General features: G+C 38.4%; 1 protein-coding gene across 9 annotated transcripts in view; it reads right to left on the bottom strand.

Moving 5' to 3' along the window:
• APC (APC regulator of WNT signaling pathway) overlaps positions 1-17,184 on the bottom strand; it is a 108,729-nt gene extending 91,545 nt beyond the window's left edge. For 4 of the 9 annotated variants that reach the window (XM_082074392.1, XM_082074399.1, XM_082074401.1 and 1 more), the window contains exon 1: positions 16,815-17,184. In XM_082074392.1, coding sequence (XP_081930518.1) covers positions 16,815-16,952 — 138 coding nt within the window. In that variant the 5' untranslated portion in view covers positions 16,953-17,184. Of the gene's footprint in view, positions 1-15,790; positions 15,804-16,814 lie in introns of those variants that run through there. The other 5 variants (XM_082074395.1, XM_082074400.1, XM_082074402.1 and 2 more) reach the window with 2 other exon arrangements.
• Between the last annotated feature and the right edge of the window lie 244 nt (positions 17,185-17,428).

Here is a 17,428-nt window from a genome sequence, read left to right as displayed (position 1 = left end):
GTTCCTGAACTTGAGAAGATTTTTCCACAAGCAATTAAAAGGTCTGTCTTTCACAGGAGTCAATTAATTACTGGAAAGTCATGTAACATAAGCTAAATGAGAAAAGCAGAAAAATGCGTGCTGTTTAATTATTTCATAAATAAGTCAGAGGTACGGAAAGCCATCACCCGCTCTTTAAATCATTTACTATCTAATGCTTTCTACTGTTTGCCAATTCCTTTGTTTTGTCCAGAAGTACTGTGCTCTCTGGGGCATCTCCCACTCATCCTTCCTCTCACTAAAGTTTTCCATCTGCATGTAGGTTTCTTGCTGGAACTTAAATAAATCAAGATTCAAGGAGAAAGACTGCTTCCTTCCTCACATCTGTTAGATCTAGTATGGAGCCATGGCCCAATCTGTAATATTAGTCACATATATTCGAAAACCAGTTCAACAGTAAAAAAAGGAGTTTGTATAGCAAACCATTAATCCAGTAAACTTCACCATCTATTCACCCGTTCTTCTATCTCAGCTATATAATAAAATCCACCTGATATGTGTCACATTACTCATTACCTATGGTTTCCTCATCCTCTAAATTAAAGAACATCAGAGTATCCCAAGTATTGAATCACTCTGTTCCCTCTCCTGCAGCTCTTTCAGGCACATATTATATTTTCAGCCTTCTTTTTATTTATCTTTTCCACTCCCCCTTAATACCATGGCAAAGCATGACAGTTGTTAGGCCTCATTTCTAATGGACTCTAGGGTACAAGTCTTTATTAGAAATGTTTCGGTTCAAATATCACAGCTGTTAGTTAATCTGAGGCTCACGTGTAGGACATCAGGAGGCAGCAAGTCAGAGCAATGTTGTGCAATACCTCAGATGAAAGGCAAGAGAAGTTCAGTACAAACCTGCATCAGCTCTTGCTTTCTGCAGTTAACTGCAGAGGGCTTAATCTTACCCAATATTAAAATTGTGCATTAATTTTCACACAGATTTCTGTTTTTTAAATGGAAAAACAATCCTATCCAAAAAGGCGGAAAACATAAATGGATGATGCCTATTCAATCCACTGAAGAGATAGACTTCTACAGAAATTGGGAAAGGTGACTTTAAATGTGTGAGCTAGAAAACTTGTCTGTAAATGTGCAGAAAGCAAGTTCACACTGACCAGGTAAACTAAAGAGCTGACTTTCAAGTGTAGTTTAGTTTACTCCACTGGTTCACGCATGTGCCTCTGCACTTATTCCAAACCTCCCACAAACTAAAGGCTTATTCAGCACTTTTGAAAACCTGTAATTGTACCTTCTAACCCATACTTAATTCTGTTTCGGTAATCAGTTAACAGTACTGGAAGCTGAACATCTGCAGTGTTGAGTATCTTCCACATAAAAGCCCTTGTCTAGCATACCACAGGGATTGTCTGGGGATTTTTTTTCAGATGAAAAGCTCTTCGTAGAGAACTTCGTTCGTTAATAGAAATTTATCTTATTTTTCCTCATCTGCGCCATAGAGTAGAAAAAAACATTAAATTTTTAGAGAAAGTTCAAGAATTTGATGTTTCTTGGAGAGTGCCAGGCTCTGGACTTGCCTTATCTCCATTAGAGCTACCTTTTGTAACCAAAGCACTTTGTCTCAGAATACTTTGTCCTAAGCTGTCACACAGGTCTTGACTCTAACATACTGATCTACCCAGGGCTGCACGTCCTTCCGCTGCTCAGAGACTGATTAAGTATCATATCCAGTAGAAAAAACTGAGCACATACCTAGAATACGTACAGTGGCCTGAGTTACGAGAAAAAGCCCTATTTTGCTGCTTCTTAATATTCAGTATCAGACATAAGAAGTTGCAGTATTAGCATCCGTAGGTGACAAATGGATGACTGCACACATAAATGGATGATCAGATTCAGTTTCTTGTTACACTGCGGTTGACAAAGGTCACTGCTAAAAAAATTGGATGCTGCATGGTTATACATGTTTTACAGTGAACCCAGGAACATCCCAGAACTCCACACCACTATGATAAATAGAAGCTCTATCACTTCAGTGGAATATTACCTTTTTTCTCACCATCTTCTTTTCACTATTCCCTTTGTTTGGTTTGAACCAATGTTGCTAATGCAATAACTGATATATTGTAAGCATTCTGACATTTTAGTAGTAATAAATCAGTTAAAAATTTATTTACCTAGAGGTCATCAACGTTTTGGGTTTTTTTTTTGTTTGTTTGTTTGTTTGTTTTTGGTGCAGGGTATCAAAAAGGAGGGAAGGTCAATTTTTGTGGAATCCTGTAAGCAAAGACCTTTTACAAAAAGGTATGTTAAACATCACCATTCTCCAAGTCTGCTAACAAAATAAAACAAACAAAAAGTTCCAGCTCTAGGCAAGTTTCTGAAAGCCCACTGCACTAAGAACAGCTTTGACAAGGTCTAGAAACACAAAGATCTTGCTCAGTCGTGGCTGTGAGTTCTCTCACCATAATTATAGTCTTTAAACACTTAAATTTAAGCCTGAGTCTCTGAGCTCTCAGCTAGAACATGACAACCATATCAAGTAGATCTACAAAAACTGTCCTTTATAAGATAAAGGGTTGACAAGAAATCTGAGGATAAATATATCTTCCTCAAAAATCTAATTAAAAAAAAAAATCCACATTTCAGTACATAACAGTAATTACTAAGAAATTCAAAAAAGGACCACAAAAATGTATCATTTCATTTAAAAAGTTTTATGCTGTATGGTTTAAGGAATACAATTTAGCTGGCTTAGCAAAAAGTAGGCTGCTTTTTATTACTGTATACTGAAAATATTTCCAAGTTTGTCACAAGTTTAAAGAGATCCATTAGCTGGAAATTAGACAAACTGGAACTTAATTTCCTAACAGTGGAGTGGTTAATAAAAATCACAAAAGCTCAGTAGGTGCTGAGCCCACAAGGTGAGACAAGATATTCAATTAGGAAATACTGATTTTTTTGTGTTCTGCAGCTTCTAATATAAGGTTCACACTGAACAATGCAGGGATCCACTCCGGGCTTTGAAGTTCACAATTTATTTAATCCTGCAAGAATTTAATCCCTTACAATGTGCATATACTCATGATGTGTTGCAACAATTATTATCCAGTCTCACACAACCGAGATTTAGCTGATTGCTTGCCAAGGTGTCCTGGTTTCAGCTGGGACAAAGTTAGTTTTCCTCCTAGTAGCTACCATAGTACTGTGTTTTGGATTTAGTGTGAGAAGAATGTTGCTAACACACTGATGTTTTGCTTATTGGCAGGTTGTAAAGGACTTTTCAGCTTCCCATGCTCTGGCAGGTACCCAAGAAGCTCAGAGGGAACAAAACTAGGACAGCTGACCCAAGCTGGCCAAAGGGGTATTCCTTACCATATGACATCATGCTCACTACATAAACTGGAGTCAGCAAGGGGGCAAATATTGGCTGTTTGGGAACAAATGAACATGCTATTGGGCCTCAGATGGTGAGCAATTCCATTGTGTATGGCTTGTTTTGTATATTCTACTATAATTTTTATTATTATTTTCTCTTCATGTTCTATCTCATTGAACTGTTCTAATCTCAACCCACAAAGTTTTTTGTGGGTTTGTTCCCCTTTCCAATTCTCTCCCCAATTCCACTTGAGACACAGGGGGAAGTGAGCAGCTGTGCAGTCCTAGTTGCTGGCTAGGATTAAACCATAATGTAAGATCTCTCAGGACCAATACAGAATTCTCACCATTAACTGATTTCTGTGTATGCAGAGGTGAGCTGCTGCGAGAGGCAGCATTCATGCAGAATGGACTTGTGCTCTCAGGTAGCACAACCCCCGCAGACAAGACACCTGGCCAGCATGCAGTTTTCCTGCTCACAGACAAGTTAATCATCAAGCATAATGATTCATTTTAGATTTTTGGGTTAGCTTTTGTTTTGGAAACATTGTTGCTCACTTCAGCTTATTTATTGACCATAAAAATGCTTCCTTGGATGATCTGGATCTCACTCCCTTAGGGAATTTGCTGTTACACAAGCCTATAGGCATTAGTGGCACACTAAAATTTTTACTCCCTTGTCTTTTGGCACACAGTTTAGTGGGTTTACTGAAAATTAAAAATCCACAGCCTCATTTCAAAATATGAGGGTTTATGATATTGATGGGGTGGGTGCTAGGAATTATGTTTTTCTTTTTGGGTTTTGGATGAACTGCATCTTCAAATTCTAATTTCTGTAACACTAGTGAAGTTGAAAAAAGACATTTTGCTTCCATTGTGGTGGGGATTGTTTTCATAACAATCTGAGAAGTCCATAATATCTTAGGATATTTTCTCCTAATAATAAAGGTTCAGCTTACTGAACAGTCAGTAAGGAACAAAATTCAAGTATAAGCAGCCCTGTCCAGTATTCAAGCAGCATGAATACCTATTGAAATTTATCTACCTGCTCATTAGAAGAGGAATGCAAAATTGAAATATTCATTTCATCTCTAGGCAAGCTGATTCCAATACCAAGCTCCACACATATAGCAACAATACACTGTGATCCACACTTTTAGAAGTCACACAGATCTGGCCTTTCTTTGTGCCATTCTTTATCTTGGAAATCAACAGGCAACTTCAAACTAACAAAACCAGCATCTGAGACAGCTACTACTAAAAATTTACCACTACCAAAGTTACTTCAGGAAAGTACTGCAAAAAAGCAATTGAAGAAGGGCTGATAGCCATGCCCAGAACAAATAAAGCATCAGTGGAGTAATAAAGAAGAAAAATGCACCTAGGTTTGTCAAAAACTGAGAAGCCGGGAGTGCTTTTAAATTCCTTGATCTAGATAGAGTGTATATTTGAGTGCCATCTTTGCTTCCACAGCTTGGATTCAGGGCCACCGGCTACTCAACTAATTGCATGTATTAAATCTTAGAACTGTAAGGTACAATTGCATGATTAAAGTGTACAACATTGCAACTCTTGAAACACTCAGGCTAGAGATAAGGAAGAACATTTTACTGATTACAGATATATTTTGCATCTCAGATTGTAATCCCTACAGACACATGAAGTGAAAATTTTAAATAATCACAACCACGTTTAGAAAAGTTCTCCATTGCTAAGCGTACTAGAATAATTTATTTTTTTTCTCCTAACACATAACCCAAATATTTGAATCTTAAATGAAGAGATGTATTTTCAAAGATCCCCAAGGCAAGTCAGCTAGAATACCAGCCCTAACTAGCTAAGATTTAGGAAAAAACATATTTGACACAGATCTTCCTCCTCAGCATGGATTTGCATTTTATTGATCCATTACTCTTTTATAAATGTTTATATTTTTAATCAAGTACTGAATCCCTTACTAGAAATATTTTCTATTATTTTAATGTTAAAACTCAAACTATTCAAGTTTCAAGTTTGCCTGGAATGGAGTCACCCTGAAGAAACTCTGGCAAACGTAAGACTTTGTTTCTACATAAACAAAAATTCCAAATAATGTAGTCTTGTGGGCAAATTTAGTGCCTGCAAATCAAGCTAAGTCAGGATCCCAAGAATTCTGAGCATTTCTCACAACATTGAAGGGGTTAATTTTGCAAGCCAATTACCCCAGGTGGCAAGAGAAAGAAATCTTTACAGCAGGCATTACTTGTTCTGACAAGTAAGAAACAATATGAGATTCCATGTCATTGGCAAAATCCCTTCTGTCACACAAACAGAAAACCAAAGTCCTTCTCCAGAAACACAATTGGCAGCAATCAAAATTTTTTTATTTAAGATTATGGATTAATTGTTGCCCATTCTCACTTCTTACTTCTTCCACTTCCCCTGAATTTTTTGCCTTGTCTTGTGACCAGGCATGTCTTAGCACTTGGAAATTTCATACAACATTCACACCATGGCACTCAAGAAACTCTGGCAAAAGTGCCATGTGATCAAACATGCCTGTGACTGAAGTCATCTGGATGAGTGACTTGATTGGAACTGTTCTTGTGCGCCCAGATATGCACCCACCACATAAAGGGTACTCCTGTGCTTCAGCCATGTGATGGAGCATGGCTAGTGCATCAAGTCCATGCACTTCTGTGAACAGCTGTATAGCACAACTTCACTGGAAAATGTAATTGCTTCAGTACAGGAATTGTGTCTTTTTACAGATTTGAACTTTGCCCAACACAAAGTAATTTTAATGCTTGCATGGCTCCTAGAGACTCCTGCAATATAATTACATAACAACTTGGGAAATGCAGAACAGAGACAAGAATGACGAAAAGCACTACACATCCATTTTACAAGTGATACAATAAACTTAAAAGAACACGAACCGAATAAAAATAGATAATTCTCCTTCAAACACTAAACTAGATGGCAAACCGTCCATGAGAACAATTACCTGGCTTTGTAAAGAACCTCATCACTTGTATGCCACAAATTAGAAAATCTTCAAGCAATAAACACCGATTAAGTAACGAATTTGTACATTCCTACACTACCTCTATTCAGAGCAGGTGACTTGAAAGGCAAGAATTAATACACTGGCAGACAGCAAATATAAAATTTAGCCATGGTAACCTCAGCATGTTGAAGGCAGACATTTCCCCTTATTCTCTGAACAAGTGAAAACATGCTAACCCATTTGAGACTTCTAAAATACAAAACAGTGAATTACAACTAGGCTTTCTCCTTACAACTAGTTTCAGGTCTTCCTTGTTGCATGCAAACTAGACTGTCACATGGACTCTTCAGTACCTTTACATTATTCAAGGCACTATTTCACTTGCTAAATAAAAAATTTTAAAAAAAGAAAAAAGCCCAAACAAACAAACAAAACCCTGAACATCTTGCTTACAAGTAAAATTGAGAGAGATGCAAATAAAGCAATACACAAATCTACTGGTTTCAGACAGACAAGCTCTCTTTCTCCATTCAATTCATTCTTTTCAGCTTCCAGCACTTCAAACATTTTTGGAAAAAGCTTTATGAATCAAGTCTAGTTCTCAAGGTCTTAACAATGACATTTAGACATTTAATTAGCAAGCCATCACTTGGACTGGCATCTAAACCTTTTGTTAGAGACCTAATTCCATGCCAATTGAAACATCCCATTAGTCTTATATTAACTAACAAGAAGTCTTATAATATTCTGGCTACTTGATTGCACTGGCATGCATTAATGCAACAGGGGAGTGAGCTGAACTGAATGTAAGGACATAGATTTACAATGTACACACATTAAACTAACAAGAACATTCTAAGACAAAAATATAATAAACACATTTGTGTATGAGCTGGTATGGAGGCATACTCTGTGCTTCCTGGTAGCCTGGGCGTACTTATGACATCCAAGTGAGGAAAAAACAAACACAAACAAAAAAACTCCCACCCAACTCCTCCCCCCACACAAACAAACAAAAACCCAAAAACTACCACCCACAACAAGATCTGATTGAATTAAAACAGTTTTACTGACTCCAAGCTGAGTCTTGATTTTAAAACTTTCTGGAGCTCATTCTGAACCATATTTAGAGACTTACACATGTGAATTAAGTACCATTATTCTAGTTGGCATTTCTGCTCTGAACCATAATCAGTATACAGAACTTTTTAAAACTCATGAACATACATAACAATACATGTAAACAAATAAGCTATATTTGGAACCAAAGAATACAAATTGCATTAGCTAAAGCATATTTTCAGCTTGTATTTCTAATTTAGTTCTGTAGTTTCTACTGAAATAAAACCAAAATACAAAATGTAGAAAATTGCTAAACAAAAAGTCATGAACTCTCTGGGTTTTTTTCCTGCTTTTGTGGAAATAGGGATTTTACAGAAGTTTGAGTCACCACCCCACTAGAGCAGGCTAAAATTAGAGTCTTATACAATGAAAGTCTTGTAGTTGAACAATTTGTATACCAGGGAACAAAATCCCAACAGAGTCATTCTGCTGAAACAGACAGGAGCAGGAAGACTGGTATCAAGCAAGATTAAAGAAATAGATTCACAAGGGAACTGAGAAGTATTCAGAGTAGCGCTTTATCCTGGTAGGATAAAATCCGTAAACAAAATTACAAAGCCACAAAAAAATCAATTTAGCATTGTGTTAAAAATTAACAATGTGGAAGGAATGTGGTCATATATTAGATTCTGCTAACCTCAGAATCTCATGTATCTCAGCACTGCCTGCTGACACTGTCTTCAGCACCAATAGATGCCAATTCTAGTCTCAGGGTTACTGGCACAGAAGCTTTTCCTCCAGAACTGCTGACAAGGAGACTTTTGATGTCACGAGTGAGTAAATAAGTAAATTCTGACATAATCTGCCTTTTTTTTTTTTGGTTGGTCTAGATCCTAGTCTATTGCACCTGCTGACAGCCAAAAATTTTACCCAAACTTCATTCCGCATGGAAGCCTTTCATTAATAGAGTAACCAAGGAGACCTTATATGAGCTCATGGATCACAAGTGTTGTAGAAAACAGCTTAGAAAGGTTAGATATCTTGAATGTAGAACTTTCTGAGCAGAACATACGGAAGTTGTTGCAAACAATGTCAGTGAGACAAGGCAGGTATTTAACTCCAGAAATCACATTATTCAAGGCAGTGTTTCCTTTGTGGATGTCAGAGTCTGATAAGGATAATGGTTCAAACATTGTGGCAAAACCAGTTCATCCAGTCACAGGAGATGATATATTCAGTATAAGGTGAACTGTGATTTACATATCAACGACAAGCTAATGGAGCCACAGACAAGGACCAGGCTGGCAGACTGACAGTAGGAGGTGGGGTACATACTGAAGGGCATGTAGCTCCACCTTCTGATATGCTCAGCATGGCACGAAGGCAAAAGCTGAGACCCTTCAAGATGGCCCAAGACTTGTCAATCTTCTACAACCCCCACCCCGCCCCGACTTTTCCATCTTCCACAATAACACCTCCACAAAACACAACCAAAAATTACACAAGCAGGCAAACCCAGAGGGCTATAAAGGCCCACCTTGTGCAAGCACTGGCAGTGCCCACCCAGCATCCTGAGTACCATTCTGCTCACCAATCTCATCACATGAACTGAGGAAGACACCAGAGGACACTGCACATCGCTGGATCCGAGACTGTGAACTCCATCACACATAAAGCGGAGCCATAAGGATGGTGAAATATTTCTCTCTTTTCTTTCTTTCCCATACTTCTACCTTTTTTTTCCTTTCCTTTTTGTAAGTAACATAGCGACATAAGATTTAGAGCCCCACATGTGCCAAAAACTTTTAATGTTTACCAGTTGAACCTACAATAATGTAAACCCTTCTGCCACCAAATCATATACCATTTGGGCCAAGCTGCAAAATAAAAGCCTTTTGTTTGTGGACCTTAAGTACTGTGTATACTGTTTTCCAACCAAGAGGATCCAGGAACCTGAGTCACTTCTCCCCCCAACTCATACCTCAGGGCAGGAAGTGACAGTGGAATGTTAAATTCAAATACCTAAAGTAAAACAACACAAACAAAAACCCCCAAAACACACACAAAAAAAAACCCAAAACAACCAAACCAAACAACAACAAACCCACAACAACAAAACTAAACCACACCACAGAGTAGAAGAGTCACAGCTACTTAGCCATTGATGCTTTGCACATCATAAATGGGAATTTTCTATTCTAAACATGAGGAAGAGAGACACTCCATCCTTGGGGCAAGCATCATGGGCACTGGAAGTACATTAGAACAAGACGGGTAAAACACAAACTTCTCTTTCAGAATGGAAGCCTGTTTCTCTTTGTTGTGAAAATGAAGTGCCTACCTATCTGAGGCTTTTACTGAAGAGCAAAATGATAAAGTGGCCAGCATTTCACCAAAATAAGCAGGTTGCAACATGATACTAAAATTTCAAACCAGGGTACAGGAAAGGTATTTTTTACTGAATAGGCAAGAGTAGTGTGAAGGTCACTCACTTCCTTAAACCCTCACAAGGCATTACGCAGACTTCTGACAAAGTTTCAAAGTTTTCGGACCTAGAAGTTAGCATTTAACTGCACAAAAAAGTTCAAATTAAGACATGCTAAATTGTTGGGCTTAAAGAAAAGCTTCTAGAATTCCAAAGTTTAACTAAAGTGCATTTCATTTTTACTGGATAGTAAAGATCAACATGACCAACCATCAACACCAATATGAGTACCAAAAGACTTTGGAACAAGAAAAAATACTTTCAATTATATTTTCAAAACACATCCAATATTACGCTGTTGTTTGGAGAACAAGTAACCATAAAAAGATATATTTTTTTCTGAGTAGCACAAATGAAGACAAATAGACAACAGCAGTACTACACTAAGATGTCAGCAACCTGAGGCAAACTGCGAGTTCTTTGCAAGACTGACATCTGAATTTAGATCTGTAAAGACAGCACTATTATTACTTATGTCGAAGAAAAACAGCAGAGGAACTCAGTATTTTTATTCAGACACTGTACACACAAGATACAACTTAGTAAGGTTTTGAACTTCAGTTTAATCAAACTATTTTGATCCATTTTCAAAACAGTTTGATGAATCTTAACCTATTCCAAAGGTTGTTATACACACAAAGCAATGGAGGTTAACTGCTGCTGGCCGAAGTGACAACACTGTTGTTAAAAACAAACTGTTGCACTAACATCCTCTTTTGATACTTCAAGTAAACAAGCAATGGATTGCATTATTGAAGTAAAACAAATATAAAGTATGTTTTTCTTTTACTCCAGATTTTTTTAATATAGAAATTGACAATTGACAATTGAATACTTCACTGTTTTCATTATCATTCAAATAAAAATAAGAGCTCTTGTTAAATCACACTGCTAGAAGCCTTGATCATTAAAGCATCTCTTAGGGTAACAAGTAGAACAAATGCTTGTAGAACATGACCATATCTGCTCAAATTCTTACACCACAGTCTCATGAAAAGTTTAATTCCTAGAGTTAGTACATTCCGCAACAGTAGTGTTACCATATCTGAAATAACACTTCTAAAAAACTTAGAAACTGAGTCTAATCTCCGAACTACTAAATTTCAGTGCCGCTAACTACATATCAACGTGGTGAATTTATTTCCCACAACATCCTTCATATGCTCTCAAACATATTCAAAGAAAGCTACACGAATGTCAACGACACAACAGGACTCCTGGAATGTATGTTTAGCATGGAAGTAGTTTGCACATTAAATATGGTACATATAATCTATGAAATATGAATATCCTATTCCTTAACAAAGAACCCACAAACATATGCTGCAAGGAATAACTAAATCTTCCGCTGCTCCTTCCCAAACCAAAAGCACTAAAACACAGGTACAGCTATATACTCACCTCGATTTTACTTTGCTCTGCAGCACACTCCTTTGTTTCTCTTAGTAACAACATAGAACTACTTGTCTACTATCAATACCTTTTCTTATATTGTCCCCCAAATCCAAGCACAACTGGCATGAAAAGCAGCATTACTCTCATCAAACTTGACAAGCTTGGCTATCAATAATTTCTGAGAACAAAGACCAGCTGCAAGATAAGACATTGTGAGGAAGGACTTTACAACCACAGAACAGTAACAGCGACCCATAACAAGTAGGAGAACCACCACTATAAAGATGGACTTGTAGAGAAGGAAGAACTCTGTCAACTCTATCCCAGCAGAAAAGGCCACAAATTTATTACAAAGACTGGTTATGAAAAACTATTAATTATAAAACCCTAAAACAAGAATCACCCTTCACAACACCAAAAAATCTCTGCACACTACATGCCATATTTCTTCATGTTTATTAACACCTCTCAATTTCTAGGAAACAATTATACCCCAAAGCCACATTCCACAAAACTACTAGGTTGGACAAACTCTTTGTAATAATTCTGATGTAGTAACACTTTGCTCCTGTATCTGAAGATTACTCTCCTTCTCCAAGGTCAACACAAGTAGCAACATGGATTCAGATCTGTTCTGCTGAAAATAAAGTCTGTGACCAAAGATATTGCCAGGACCTTTGTCACAAAAAAATCTTGCAAAGACAATCTGATGAGTAACTTCCACTACAGCTACTGAGATAAATTTAATATTACAGTACTTTTATTTTCACCACCATGTTTGAACTTAGTTTCTTACTCATATAACCAGAGCCTCAGTCTACCTCATATTTTATTAAAACGAATACTTACATTTCCATATTCCCAAAAATCAGTTATGAAAAATACTCCTGTATAACAAAACAAACAACACAACAAAAACAAACCCCAAAACCAAACTAATCACACATCAGGAGACAAACTAAAACAAGGAGCAGGAATCCTCTTTAGCATATACAGTGACAGCTGTAAGTTCTATTCTGACATGCTTACTCAGGCATTCAAATAATTTTGTTATACAGAAGTCATCCCACTACCTAAACAGGGAGTCTGCAACTCAAACAAAAACTCCAGTAGAGCCCATAACAAAACAAGCCAGAGCGGGCTTGAGGGAAATGCTTCTCATTGATCAACTGAATTTCAACTTATAGTATGGAAAAAAAAAAAAAAAATCTTACTCCAAGAAATAGAAGCAAAGCACAAACAAGTCATAAAATCCAATATATTACTCAAGTAGCTTGAAGTAAAAAGAACAATGAGATGAAGTAGGCATATTTGAGTAATGTAACTTAATAGCTGTATAAAGTTTGTGTGTTATATTGGATTTTTAATACTATTATATAAGAAAAATTATTGCTCAGTTCTAAAGAGATTCTTAGCTGAAGTTATTTAAATAGAAGAACAGCAGCAATGTGGGATCTCCATAGCAGGGCTTTCCGAGAGGAGAAAAAGCTCATGTGATCCTGAGAACCTTTTTCCATCAATAAAGGGAGAGCCAACTCACACAATTTATGCTTTCATGATTTCTTTGCACTCTTGTCATACAACAATGAGAAGTCCTAGTTTCCTTCCAGTTCCCTCCCCATGCCAGTTACTACAAAAAGGCCAATCTAGTAACAGCCAAATTCAGTTCTGTGAAACTCAGCATGTTTCAGAATCTATTTAAAGCAATCAACACTCATACCATTAACTGCACAAATAAGGAAGCTTTTAATTGTTATCTAATTTCCAGAAAAAACAAACAATTTTCACTCAAAGTTAAGTGATGCATTACTGTATCACCAGAGTTCTATTACAGGGTAAGAAAAAAAAAGTTCATGTATTCCCAAAAAAATCACAACATTAAGAGAGGTATCATTTTACTATTTCACACAAGCCTGAATTATTTTTATTTTGAACTATAAAGTCTATGTGAGTGAGGTCTCTTCTTCCATTAGAGATTAATATTCTATCAATTTGTGGTTAAAGTGCACCCCCAAGGAATACCACCACATTTATGAAAGATACCCTTGAAATGTTATTGATCCTCAAACTTCAGGGTTTTAGTTTACCACTTCCACAGAGAAGTCAAAGTACTTGTGCTCTCTAATACAACTGTATTTACTAATTCAAAAGATATTCTTGTCAACCAAATTTTATTTCTCATCTTCTGAAAATGCACACTGAAGTAATGGCAAAATAAATTCTCTCTGATCTCAAAAAGCATTCATGGCTTTAAAATTTCTCATTTCCAGTAGTGATGACTAACATGAAAGCAATTATCCTCTACTAAAGACACAAATGACCATACTTATGGAACCCAATTAATCTTTAGCAGTCAATTCAAATTAGCATATAGAATCACAGAATCATTTTAGTTGGAAAAGACCTTTAGGATCATTGAGTCCAACCATTAACTTAACACTACATACTAACACCTATACTAGACTAGCCTTGTGACCATGACCAGCAAGCAGTATCAGAGATACTGTTACAGTAGCACATGGACATAACAAAAACAACTATTGTTTTTTTCAGCCTTTTTTGCCAACTACCTACCCCTCCCATAATCTCTACTGAAACATAACATCCATGCTAAATATAGACCTCCAATATTTTGAGTAAGTGCTTACTGCCTAGTGGCTTTACCATCCAGCTACAACTGATGCAAAAAGATGCACATTTTCAACAAAAACTGAATGGCAGCCACCCAACAACTCAAGTTCTAAAACAGCATAGCATGATTTGCCATTGAAATCACCATCACAGGTTATTTTAATGAAGTCATAGTTGTAATCATAATTTAAGTTAATTACGATCAAAATCCCAACAGTGTGGGATAGTAAATATCAAAACACTAGGAGATGGGTATGTGAATCTGAAGGAGTCAAAGTTAAGACTTAACAGTAAAAGTGGGTTTGCTTTGCTAATAGTGGTAATAAATGCATGATGAAAATGCTATGAACTTGAACAGGAAACTAGAAGATCTATTTAAAGACAACTACCAGATTCTCAGCTGAGTCCATATTCATTTATTTAGTACAGTCATACTGCATTTTTAAGCTTACAGTAGAACCTTCATCAAAAGCTAAGCTAATACACTTGATACACTTCTTTTTTCTTTTTAACATTCATAATATTGATACTCTCATTAAAAAAGGAAAAGTTAGCAGTGTATGTATATTTTATTCACCAAGCTGGTTAGCTACATAATTTCAGTCCATTAAGCCATTGCTTATTCCATCACCATCCTATGAGTTACTAAAAATTATCCTGTGAAAACATGGTAACCTAATACAAAAGAAAGAAAAAGACGCATTGCTTTCTACTGTCCAAATTAAATTGAGACAACTCAAAGGAGAATATTTGAGGCACCAAAAAACCCACAAGGATTCTTACTCAGGGTTTCAGATAGTATGAGAGAAGACCACAGAACTAATTTATTTGTATTGTATAGTGCTATGAAACAACCTCTACAGCATAGTTTGAAAGGGGAAACAAGATGCATGCCATCCTAAATCAGTATGATGCTTCCACTTACCACTCATGATATTTCAGAACAACTTGCTATCATAAAATATTTCTGTTCATTGTTACTGAGCTGTTTGAAACAAACAAAGGAAGTTAACTACAATAAAACAACTATTGTAAATAAAAAAATGCAGGTGTTCATTGGGGCCAACAGCTAGTAGTTTAACACTAATATAGACCAAAAGAGAGCATCAGAAACTTTCTGCCCACAGTGGCACAAGCACATTGTTGATGGTATTCATTGTACATTCCAAAGAAACTATAGTTGAGATGTTAGTTACTTGACAAACATTTTGTGCAACAGATGCCTAGGTATCAAAACTTAACACACTTGAGCATGGATTTCATTGCATGGAAAGAGCACACATGGTAAGACATGTTGTTATGCTCAATAGTGTTTCCTACTGCATTATTTTAAAATGAAAAAATATTACATCGGCTATATCAACATTTGGATTTCCACGGGTTTTTTGTTTGTGGTGGCTTTTTTTGTTGTGTTTTTTTTTCTTTCCCCTCCTTTCCTCTATACCACTAAGTATAAATACCTTTTACCAAATAATTAAAATAATTTTTTTGAAACCTGAAGCATCCAAGGAGAGCAAGTATTTGCAGGGTCTTTCTCACCAAGCAGAACAATTCTATAAAGAGCCTTTGCCATAATGAAAAGGCAAAAAAAAAAAAAAAAAAAAAAAAAAAAAAAAAAAAAAATCAAGGAAGTTGAAGCTGAGGGATAACAATGATCTCACAACGTTCAGTTTAGGCCTACTATTTCGTGAGTGCTCAGGACCGGATGAATGCATCTGGCATACAACTTTTTTAAACCTGGTTAAAAAAAAAAAAAAAAAGACTGCAGCAACTGAATAGGAAAAAGGTTCCATTTCTCTACATTTCAATTACTGACCTAATCTTACTTAAATCTTACCACAGCCTTAACTTACCAAAATGTTAGCAGTACTCCTGAAGTACAACTTTCAAGTCTGTGCTTCTCCACTATTACATGGAAAAATCTCCTCTTATTCAATCAGTAGCTGGTAGAAGAAAGTACATCAAAACAGTTTCTGCAAAACCTTGTTTTGTTTTACAGAAAGTTAAAATTTTCTATCACAGCTTTACCAAAAGGCTTGTCTTGTCTTCCCTGTTTTACAGGTTACTAGCATCATAGTGTTTATAGTTATTATGCAGGGGGAGCAAAGCAACAAGTCAGTTCTATAGTTTAGTACACTTGTATCTTCACTTCTCCACTACTCTGCAGTTACATAATGAAGCTGACATTACAGAAATCTGAACTCTTTTACTTTACATTCAATCACTTCTGAACCTATGAATGGCCACTGAGGGATCCACCCCTCATTACAAGAGGTCAGAGAGGGCATATGACAGAAGAAATAAGCCCTGCTAATACTGAGTTTTGAAGTTAAAGACTCATCCAACAGTTAGAAAAGAAGGTCTTTGCAGGACCTGGCCTTTAAATATCTTTTCATAGAAGACAGAAGCTGAGCTCTTCCCAAAACCTAGTCCCTAGGCCTTGACCCTATTGTCTTCATATTCCAGTGGTGTTTTAGTTATCAAGTATCTGAATGCTTCCTGGCAGATTATGAAGACCAAAACCACTAAATTAAATCATATTACACTATTAAAAAAAAAAAAAAAAAAAAACCACACACACAAAAAAAGCGTCACTACTGGCTTTGAGTAACACCCACTAGACCTGGCTCCTTCCGAGTGGGGGGCAGCACGGACGGGATTCAGCCTCGTCCCGGCGCGGCGACCCCCCGGCCAGGCGGCAGGGCCGAGGGGCGGGCACCCTCGGGGAGAAACGCACACAAGCCTTCTCCAGGCAGATGCCGAGCTGAAACCTGCCCGGGGCGGCCACTAGCGGGTGCTGGCCGAGAAACTGGGCGCGAAGGGCCCGGTGCGGAGCGGGTCCACCTGGGGCCAGCGCTCCGGCCGACAGGCACTCACCTGTCTGCCTTCCGCTCCCCGCCCGGCTGCGCCGCCGCGACTCCTCCGCCGCCTCCCGCCGCTGCTGCCACCGGCGCGGACCCGCGAGCTGCGCCTCCTCCCCGGGGCGGCGTGAAGGGGCAGCCGCTGGGCGCGCATAGGGGACAGCCAGCCCCCTCCTCACCGGCGAGGGCCGGTCCCTGTCCCGTCTCCCCAGCTCCTCATCCCCGCGGCAGGCTCCGGCAGTCCCGGCCTCCTCCCCAGCTCCTGCGCAGGCTCAGAACCTGCCCAGCAGCCACCTCCCTCAGGCACACCTTAGCCGCGGCGGCGGGGTCCTGTCCCCGCCAGCCCGGCTCCCTGGCCACCCCTTCACTCCCTTCCCCGGACTGATCTCCCGGCCGCCATCTTGCCTGAGGGAAGAGGGAAACGCGCAGGCGCAGCGGGGAGATCCCGGCCGCAGCAGCGGCGACGCGCATGCGCGGAGGCGGGAGCTCTTCCGCCCTCTGCCCGTGGTGCACACCTCCCGTGCCGGCACACGCGCGGGCTCCGGGGCCTGGGCTGCGGGGTTGCGGCCCTTGCGGCCCTTGCGGCCCTTCCCGCCCTTCCCGTGCACCGAGGCGGGGCGGGGCGGGCGG

The sequence above is a fragment of the Streptopelia decaocto genome, assembly GCF_964273445.1.
Source record: "Streptopelia decaocto genome assembly, chromosome: Z".
Classification (NCBI taxonomy): Eukaryota; Metazoa; Chordata; class Aves; order Columbiformes; family Columbidae; genus Streptopelia; species Streptopelia decaocto.
The sequence above is the reverse complement of the archived record's forward strand: the minus strand, read 5'-3'. Positions and strand labels throughout refer to the sequence as shown.